This window comes from Lagenorhynchus albirostris, chromosome 6, assembly GCF_949774975.1.
Source record: "Lagenorhynchus albirostris chromosome 6, mLagAlb1.1, whole genome shotgun sequence".
Taxonomy (NCBI): domain Eukaryota; kingdom Metazoa; phylum Chordata; class Mammalia; order Artiodactyla; family Delphinidae; genus Lagenorhynchus; species Lagenorhynchus albirostris.
The window spans coordinates 78939195-78950022 of record NC_083100.1 but is presented as its reverse complement, the minus strand read 5'-3'; the positions used below and the strand labels follow the sequence as shown (position 1 = coordinate 78950022).

The 10828-nt window shown below is 37.2% G+C and overlaps 1 protein-coding gene across 3 annotated transcripts in view; it reads right to left on the bottom strand.

The window, feature by feature from the left end:
- Positions 1 to 5833: 5833 nt before the first annotated feature.
- NMI (N-myc and STAT interactor) overlaps positions 5834 to 10828 on the bottom strand; it is a 37938-nt gene continuing 32943 nt past the window's right edge. For all 3 annotated transcript variants that reach the window (XM_060152930.1, XM_060152931.1, XM_060152933.1), the window contains 4 exons: positions 8894 to 9000; positions 8621 to 8807; positions 6690 to 6796; positions 5834 to 6235 (listed from right to left, as the gene is read on the bottom strand). In XM_060152930.1, the coding sequence (XP_060008913.1) occupies positions 6050 to 6235; positions 6690 to 6796; positions 8621 to 8807; positions 8894 to 9000 (587 nt within the window). In that variant the 3' untranslated portion in view covers positions 5834 to 6049. The remainder of the gene's footprint in view (positions 6236 to 6689; positions 6797 to 8620; positions 8808 to 8893; positions 9001 to 10828) is intronic.

Below are 10828 nucleotides of genomic sequence, written 5' to 3'. Positions count from 1 at the left end.
TAAAACATGCCAGGACATGTATTAATCAAACTATCAAAACTTAAATACAAAGGAAAAATATTAAAAGCTGTAAGGGAAAAGCAACAAATAATACAAGGGAATCCCCATAAGGTTAAGAGCTGATCTTTCGGTAGAAACTCTGCAAGCCAGAAGGGAGGGGCAGGACATATTTAAAGTGATGAAAGGGGAAAAGCTACAATCAAGATTACTCTACCCAGCAAGGATCTCATTCAGATTCGATGGAGAAATTAAAACCTTTACAGACAAGCAAAAGATAAGAGAATTCAGCACCACCAAAAGAGCTTTACAACAAACGCTAAAGGAACTTCTCTAGGCAGGAAACACAAGAGAAGGAAAAGATCTACAATAACAAACCCAAGACAATTAAGAAAATGGTAATAGGAACATATCAATAACTACCTTAAATGTAAATGGATTAAATGCTCCAACCAAAAGACGTAGACAGGCTGAATGGATACAAAAACAAGACCCATATATATGCTGTCTACAATAGAACCACTTCAGATCTAGGGACACATACAGACTGAAAGTGAGGAGATGGAAAAAGATATTCCATGTAAATGGAAATCAAAAGAAAGCTGGTGCAGCAATTCTCATATCAGGCAAAATAGACTTTAAAATAAAGACTATTACAAGAGACAAAGAAGGACACTACATAATGATCAAGGGATCAATCCAAAAAGAAGATATAACAGTTGTAAATATTTATGCACCCAACATAGCAGCACCTCAATACTTAGGGCAAATGCTAACAACCATAGAAGGGGAAATCGACAGTAACACAATCATAGTAGGGGACTTTAAAACCTCACTTTTATGAATGGACAAATCATCCAAAATGAAAATAAATAAGGAAACACAAGCTTTAAATGACACATTAAACAAGATGGACTTAATTGATATCTATAGGACATTCCATCCAAAAACAACAGAATACACTTCCTTCTCAAGTGCTCATGGAACATTCTCCAGGATAGATCATATCTTGTATCACAAATCAAGCCGTTGTAAATTTAAGAAAATTGAAATTGTATCAAGTATCTTTTCTAACCACAACACTATCAGACTAGGTATCAATTACAGGAAAAAATCTATAAAAAATACAAACACACGGAGCTTAAACAATACACTGCTAAATAACCAAGAGATCACTGAAGAAATCAAAGAGGTAATCAAAAAATACCTAGAAACAAATGACAATGAAAACACGATGACCCAAAACCTATGGGATGCAGCAAAAGCAGTTCTAAGAGGGAAGTTTATAGCAAAACGATGCTACCTCAAGAAATAAGGAACATCTCAAAAAAAAAACAACCTAGCCTTACACCTAAAGCAATTTGAGAAAGAAGAATAAAAAAAAACCCAAGGTTAGCAGAAGGAAGGGAATCATAAAGATCAGATCAGAAATAAATGAAAAAGAAATGAAGGAAACGATAGCAAAGATCAATAAAACTAAAAGCTGGTTCTTTGAGAAGATAAACAAAATTGATAAACCATTAGCCAGACTCATGAAGAAAAAAAGGGAGAAGACTCAAATCAATAGAAGTAGAACTGAAAAAGGAGAAGTAACAACTGACACTGCAGAAATACAAAGGATCATGAGACATTACTACAAGCAACTATATGCCAATAAAATGGACAACCTGGAGGAAATGGACAAATTCTTAGAAAAGCACAACCTTCCAAGATTGAACCAGGAAGAAATAGAAAATATAAACAGACAAATCACAAGCACTGAAATTGAGACTGTAATTAAAAATCTTCCAACAAACAGAAGTCCAGGACCAGATGGCTTCACAGGCAAATTCTGTCAAACATTTAGAGAACAGATAACACCTATCCTTCTCAAACTCTTCCAAAATATAGCAGAGGGAGGAACACTCCCAAACTCATTCTGCGAGGCCACCTTCACCCTGATACCAAAACCAGACAAAGATGTCACAAAAAAAGAAAACTACAGGTCAATATCACTGATGAACATAGATGCAAAAATCCTCAACAAAATACTAGCAAACAGATTCCAACAGCACATTCAACGGATCATACACCACGACCAAGTGGGGTTTATCCCAGGAATGCAAGGATTCTTCAATATACGCAAATCAATCAACATGATAAACCATATTAACAAACTGGAGGAGAAAAACCATATGATCATCTCAATAGATGCACAATAAGTTTTTGACAAAATTCAACACCCATTTATGATAAAAACCCTCCAGAAAGTAGCCGTAGAGGGAATTCACCTCAACATAATAAAGGCCATATATGACAAACCCACAGCCAACATCGTTCTCAATGGTGAAATTCTGAAACCATTTTCTCTAAGATCAGGAACAAGACAAAGTTGTCCACCCTCACCACTGTTATTCAACATAGTTTTGGAAGTTTTAGCCACAGCAACCAAAGAAGAAAAAGAAATAAAAGGAATCCAAATCGGAAAAGAAGAAGTAAAGCTGTCACTGTTTGCAGATGACATGTTACTATACATAGAGAATCCTAAAGATGCTACCAGAACACTACTAGAGCTAATCAATGATTTGGTAAAGTAGCAGGATACAAAATTAATGCACAGAAATCTCTTGCATTCCTATAAGCTAATGATGAAAAATCTGAAAGACACTGATGAAAGAAATTAAAGATGATACAAACAGATGGAGAGCTATAACATGTTCTTGGATTGGAAAAATCAACACTGTGAAAATGACTATACTACTCAAAGTAATTATAGATTCAATGCAATCCTTATCAAACTACCAAAGACATTTTTCACAGAACTAGAACAAGAAATTCTATGACATAAATCACAGCAAGATCCTTTTTGACCCACCTACTAGAGAAATGGAAATATAAACAAAAATAAACAAATGGGACCTAATGAAAGTTAAAAGCTTTTGCATAGCAAAGGAAACTATAAACAAGATGAAACGACAACCCTCAGAATGGGAGAAAATATTTTCAAATGAAGCAACTGACAAAGGATTAATCTCCAAAATATACGAGCAGCTCATGCAGCTCAATATCAAAAAAACAAACAACAGAATCCAAAAATGGGCAGAAGACCTAAATAGACATTTCTTTAAAGAAGATATACAGATTTCCAAAAAACACATGAAAGGCTGCTCAATATCTCTAATCATTAGAGAAATGCAAATCAAAACTACAATGAGGTATCACCACACACCAGTCAGAATGGCCATCATCAAAAAATCTACAAACAGTAAATGCTGGAGAGGGTGTGGAGAAAATGGAACCCTCTTGCACTGTTGGTGGGAATGTAAGTTGATACAGCCAGTATGGGGAACAGTATGGAGGTTGCTTAAAAAACTAAAAATAGAACTACCATATGACTCAGCAATCCCACTACTAGGTGTATACCCTGAGAAAACGGTAATTCTAAACGAGTCATGTACCACAATGTTCACTGCAGCACTATTTACAATAGCCAGGACACGGCAGCAACGTAAGTGTCCATCAACAGACGAATGGATAAAGAAGATGTGGCACATATATACAATGGAATATTACTCAGACATAAAAAGAAATGAAATTGAGTTATTTGTAGTGAGGTGGATGGGCTTATAGACTCTCATATAGAGTGAAGTAAGTCAGAAAGAAAAAAACAATACCGTATGCTAACATATATATATGGAATCTAAAAATAAAAAATGGTTATGCAGAACCTAGGGGCAGGACAGGAATAAATACACAGACGTAGAGAATGGACTTGAGGACACGGGGATGGGGAAGAAGGGTAAGTTGGGATGAAGTGAGAGAGCAACATTGATATATATACACTACCAAATGTGAAATAGATAGCTAGTGGGAAGCAGCTCCATAGCACAGGGAGATCAGCTCGGTGCTTTGTGTCCCCACAGAGGGGTGGGATATGGAGGATGGGAGGGAGATGCAAGATTGAGGGGATATGGTGACATATGTATACACATAGCTGATTCACTGATTCACTTTGTTATACAGCAGAAACTAACACACCATTGTAAAGCAACTGTACTCCAATAAAGATGGTAAAAAAAAAACATATTTATGACCAGTAGGACAGGACATACTACACTTATTATTCCTTATTATTCTGTCTCAACTATATCTAGTTCTTCTCATTTTTACAAGACGGAATTTTCTAGCCCCCTTCTATTTTCTTTCTTTTCTTTTTTCTTTTGTTTTGACACACCGTATGGCATGTGGAATCTTAGTTCCCCGACCAGAGACCCGACCCATGCCCCCTGCTGTGGAAGCAAGGAGTCCTAACCACTGGACGGCCAGGGAATTTCCTAGCCCCGTTATGTTTCAGTGAGGCCATATGACTATTTCTGGCCAATGAGATGTGAGAGGAAATGGCACAGGTCACTTCTGGGTCACAGCATTTAATTGCTGGTGCAAGACTCTCCAGATTTCACTTTTCCCCACCTGCATGATTCTGGAAGCATGTCTCAAGATGGGGCCTGAAGTGATTAAGACAGAGTCCCTTACCAACTTTTGTTGGACATTCAGCATGAGCGAGAAGTAAACTTTTATTTTACTAGGTCTCCAAGATTTGGGAGGTTGTGCTATCACAGCATAGCCCAGCCTCTCCTGACTGATAAATCTACAAACAGCAAAAGGGACTTGTAATTCCACATTATCTGTCTTTCCTGACTTACATAATGACAAAGTCTTTTCACACATTAATAAGTGGAGATAGCTCATCCTGGACACAGAGTTGAAGGCTTCCTACCGTAACATGCAATATGTTAAATAGTCAATACAGTATCTTTTGGTATATTTTAAAGAAAAGTTTCCTCCTGTAAAATCTGTAAAACTCTGGAAATAAGCAGGAGAGCCAGTGCTTGATTTCTGAGTTTTAGTCAGATCACACAGAGGTGGAATGGTGAAAGGAACCCAAAGAAAAAGCATAATTTTCTAGGATAAGTAACATTTATCAAAACCATTGTGAAAATTTAAGATCAGATGAAATTATCTATTTTACTGTCTGAGGAAGGCCCCCAAAAGAAACAAAAGGGACTGTTTCCAACTTTGTCCTAAATATTAGGAAAAAATTATTCCTAATTGGCAGTCTACCATAGACTAAATATAACACCCTCTGTGCTAGTGAGATTGTACCAATCAAAATTAAATGAGGTTCTTTAAATTTTTCTTAATATATTTTTTAAATTATTATTTTTGGCTGCATTGGGTCTTTGTTGCTGCACGTGGGCTTTCTCTAGTTGCAGCGAGCGGGAGCTACTCTTCGTTGCAGTGCACAGGCTTCTCATTGAGGTGGCTTGTCTTTGTTGAGGAGCATAGGCTCTAGGCGTGTGGCAGGCTTCAGTAGATGTGGCTCGTAGGCTGAAGAGCGCAGGCTCAGTACTTGTGGAGCACGGGCCCAGCTGCTCCGCGGCATGTGGGATCCTCCCGGCCCAGGGCTCAAACCCGTGTCCCCTGCATCAGCAGGAGGATTCCCAACCACTGCACCACCAGGGAAGCCCCATAGGCAACATTTCTCATTCCAAAGAGAAATGTGAGAGAAATGAGTATTTCTGATGGTAGTATAACAACTTGAAAACCTAAAAATGAAATATCAGAAGCAAAACCAAGCCTTTTTTCGTTTTAGTTTTTCCCTTTATTTTAGATGGCAGGCAGCATTGGATAGGTCTAGGTTTAGAATCTTTTCTAAAAGCATTTCATTTCTGTCAGCATTTTAATATGAATTTAATTCTGCTGTTGGCTCAGACCATGACAGAATGAGCCAACATGGCAGGCAGACAACTGGATCACTTACGGTTCATTTCAATGGACATGGCACCCAGCCACAAAATTTATGAACAAAACAGTTTTAATATAGTTATTGCATTTGTAAACATTCAGCACAGGTGGAAACAAAGAATTCAAAAACAGAAATATATTTTGTATCTAAGAATAAACAAACACGAAAGAATTATTCATTTTTTTTAAGGAAAAGGATATTCATTTTTGTCAAGCATTAACAGTGATTTGGGTTCAAAAGCTCTAATTTTCATAGGATTCCATGACTCTATTCTTCAAAGTATGCTATGTAAGGTTGCCCAAGGGAACACTTGACTACCTCGACTTCTCCACCTCCATTTTTCTCCCGTTGAAAGTGAATGTTAATAAAATCCTCTACAGTTTCTTCATCTATGATCTGAAGGTCTTCCAGTCCAGTCAGAAGCACCGTCTTCTTAGATACTCCTGAAAATACCTAAGAAGCAAAATAAAAAGATAAATAGAAAATTTTCTAAGCGCTTTGAATTATAAAACTTTACATTTATAAGCTCTGCTTAATAGTTTGGATGTTATCTTGAGAGAGACAACGGGCCTCAGGAAGATTTTCAAGCAAGAGAATATCAGAGTTGGATCTGAGTTTCAGAAAGATAACTCTGGTGCCATTGTGACAAATAGAGGAAAGGAGGGCAACTCTATGGACAGAGAGACCAGTTAGAGAGGTAGTGAGAGGTGGAAGTGACAAGATCAAGTAACGAAATGAATGCTGGAGGGGAAGTGAAACCAAGAGTTAGGCATGAGTTCTAGTTTTCAGGATGGCAGGCTAGGTTAATTAATAAGATTCTAACGGAAACAGAATCACAACTTTTTATTTTCTGTGGGGTGGGGCCGGGCAATAAGTTTCCAAAATGAAAGAAGAGAGATGACTTTACCTGAAACTTTTTCAGGTATGTTTCTGTGTACGGAGAAACAGTAACTCTCTGGCAGTTTTCATTTATATAAAGAGGATAGTCTTTTATTTTCAAAATCTTGTCAGCAACTAGAAGTAAATTTTTAAAAATTATTTTCTCCTTTATATCAAACATTTTTTAACCAAAGTTAAAACCTCCTTCAAACAGAATGTCAGAGTAAACAGTGGCTTGAGGGATTAATTTTTAAGAAATTCTACAGTCCGCTTTAAAGAATTCACAGTACATAATTTTAAAAAACATAAGACCAAATGATAATGAGATTTAAATAGCTCCATCTGTCTTAAACTATCAGTCAATCAATGCACAGTGAGCTGCGATGTCCTCAGATAGACCTACCTTGAGCTACATAAAATGTGATAACCATTTGCAAAAAATAACCCAGCCATCCTAACAAAACCCAGTGTTTCCCAATCTCTCAAGAAGTACACATGCAAATTATGATTAGAATACTCTTTCTCTCTCTCTTTCTGTGCATATATATATATATATATATATACACACACATACATACATATAGCAAATTACTATATTACTATTATATATATATAATTACTTAATTGTCCTGTAACTAATACATGACATTCAATAAACCTGTATAATGATGTTAATCAAAGGTGCAGGGGTGCTGAATGTCATCTAAAAAAAGTGAAGGCAAATAACAAAAATTCATCAATTTTCTCCAACACAAGAAATAACCAGATTTATTTTTAGCAGCTTTTTTTCCTAGAGGGAAAAAAGGTAATGTGTCAAGATTGCATAGAGTTTAACAGAAACAGTTCGTAAGAATATCCAATCACTTTTTTTCTCCTCTCACCAGTCCACCTTGAATTAGCAATATAGTACAGTGGTTAAGAGTGTAGATCCTTGCTGGCAAGGATGTGGAGAAACTGGAACCCTGGTACATTGCTGGTAGGAATGTAAAGGTGTAGCCACTGTGGAAAACAGTATGGCGGTTCCTCAAGCATTAAACATAGAACTACCATATTATCCAGCAATTCCAGAAGGATCTGGAAAGACATTCACCTAACCATAACTAGCTACATAGCAGGAGAAAGGGAAGTTTGGAAATTTAAGGAAATGTCTCCATTTTTATTAAATTAATGTTGTTCTCTATTATTTCAATTTTCTTTAAAAAGCATGTATTGCTTTATTATGAAAAACTTAAATCAGTCAACGGTTTTTAATTGTATATTTGGATTTCGATCATATGCGCAAACCGTGGAGAAGTCCTAAGAACTAGATTAACTAGAGGAAGAGATTTTTACATTGAGAATCATTTGAACATATTAACAAAAGAACTTGGAGAATCTTCTATTTTTCATTATAAGAATATAAACCTCCCTAAGAAGATTTGATAAAAGTCCATTTCTACCTAAAAAAGGAACAGCTGTTCTCTCTATTACCCCCTTTTCTTCCTGGAATCGATTACCTCCACCTGAGATCCTTGTCAATCGTAATAAGTGAGATGAAGAGACAGTTTTATATATTTTTTTCAGAATGTTTCTCTGCCACACACCCACTGTGCGATCTTGGGTAAGCTGCTTACCTTGAGTACGCCTTAGTTTCCTCATCGATAAAATGAGTATAACACCTACATCCAGAGCTGTGCTATGGATTTGAGCAGATATATGTATAAAACACCAAAGACTCCATGCCTGGCACGTGATAGGAATGCACTAAGATGTAGGTACTTGTTATCTGTAATCCTATCATTCTCAGTAGCACTCAGGGAAATCATTTTCAGGACTCTACCATTTCATAAGGTTAAAAAAAATCCCGTTATTATGCTGTCTAATAAATTCCAAATAAAAGCAGTAGAAAGGGATACTTTCAGACCTGGCAGAACGTAATTTAAATGCTAGAGTACTGTCTAACTCTCAGTGCGGGAATACCTCCACTTTCCACAAACGTGACGACGGCGCTCCGGGACTGCTTGTCGTACTCCACGCTGTCCACTTCTCCGCCTCCGTTGCGGGATTTACAAAAACTCAGTTCTAGCTTGTCTCTCATCTGACTTTCAGGCAGTTCATCAGGAATGTCAGTAACATGGATCTTCATTTTAGACACTTCTACGTGAACCTGGGAAATCGGTTCACATTCAGAAATATGGATGAGAAAACTGTCCGTGTTTAACGAATTCTGAAACGCTTTAATCACGATGTTACCTGGAATCTGACTCCTAAGTTTAATGGAACCGGGCTGGCCATAACCTTCACATTTACATCCTGTATCTGCACGTGATGGTGCCCCACTCTGATCACATTTTGGGCAACTGAAAAATAATTTGGGAAGTATTAATTTCCAATATTTCAATACATTTTTACATGTTTGGTTTAACAACAAATAATCCTGAGTATTTTAAATTTTCTTTAATTTTATGGGATCTAATTTTTACATTTTTCTTAGGATTTCTAAGTGATGATGGTCTTGCCACCATAGTAGGATATATTAATGTCAAAATATATCAGCAAAAAATTACAATGTAGAAATTCTCGACAAGTTCTAGATTCATCCCTTAAGAGATAAGCCCGATGATCCTTCAGAAATTCATCTATTACTTCAGTACAGCCACACACCCTTCCTTTCCACTGTAGACAGAATTATCAGAGAACTCCCTTAGTACATTAAAGCTCAGCCAGAAATTTCTTCCATGTTGAGTAAGCTAGGAAAACTTTTTAGGTCAGTGCCATTCTGACAATTAACCTTATTTATCATTTGTCACTGCTCCTTAATATGTTACAAGCAACAAAGAAATAAATATTTGTTCTTGTCTCTGTATTTCCCCAGGATTACATATTAAAGACCACAAAGACTTAAATACCAAAGAGTGAGTCTTTTTTTTTTTTGGTCATATTTAATGAAGAATTCTACTCTCCTTAAAATGCTCTTGAGATCATTCATTAAAAAGTCATAGTCTTCGTATACTGATCACAAAACTATCTAGTCTAATTTAGCCATGCAAATGGGAAAGGCTTAGTAATATAATTATGCCAAACATCATTAGAAATCCAATAGCAACTATACGACAGTTTAAAATGAATGTGCGGGGAATTCCCTAGTGGTCAGTGGTTAGAACTCGGTGCTCTCACTGCTGAGGGGCTGGGTTTCAATCCCTGGTCGGAGAACTAACACGCGGCCAAAAATAAATAAATAAATAAGAATAATAAAAAACCAAAATAAAATGCATGTGGGTATGTGTTTATTTTTAATTGTGTGACATAAGAGTTTATAACCCTTCAGTTGTTGCTATTTGGAGCTGCTTACTCTAATATGTCATAAAGACTAGACACAAATTAGTCTCGGTCTTATAAACCTCACATGTGTTTATAACAACCAGACAGCACACCACAGCTGGAGGAAGAGAGAAACAAGGCTAGAAAACAGGGCGTTGTCATGTGGGAATTCAGACTCATTGTACCATGATATGGCTCTCTAACTTGAATTACATCTTTTTGCTGTTATTGACAACAGGCAACAATAACAGAGATTATCAACTGTAAGTAATACTTAGATGATGATCTTTCCCTCCCAATGCCCACCCCTCCCCCACCCCCCAAACCTCCAACATCTGGTGATCTGACACAGCTGAGAGGGCTACTTGTGTTTCAACTTCTGTGACTCTGTCAAAAGCCAACTCCTGTTTAATTGTGTAGAAACCCAAAGTTGTCCAGAAGAGCAGGACCTCAGAGCCATGCCAAGGGTGGAAGCAGTGATGCAGCTGTTTTTGAAGAAAATCCTGTTCCCAGCATCCCCAGGTAATTCCTATGCAGAATCCTTGCTTCCCAAATCCTCACTTCCATCCTTCAGTTATATCTCAATTACCACTGCCAACTGCCAACAGGGCTCTTGGCCTCCCCCTTCACCCTCAGCTGCAGGGGCGGACCCAGGGTGGACATAGCGTACGTGCATATAGTGACCTGCCAGAATGCCTTTCTATTTATTTTCAGGCTATAGTAACAAACCAGGTGTCAAGGAGACATGAGTTATAATCATAGATTCCCAGAATCTGAACACTAGAAGGGCTTGTGAAGACCATCTGACCCCACCCATAACTTAATCTAACTTGGAAAATGTGAGAACAAAATGCCCAGATGGTGGCC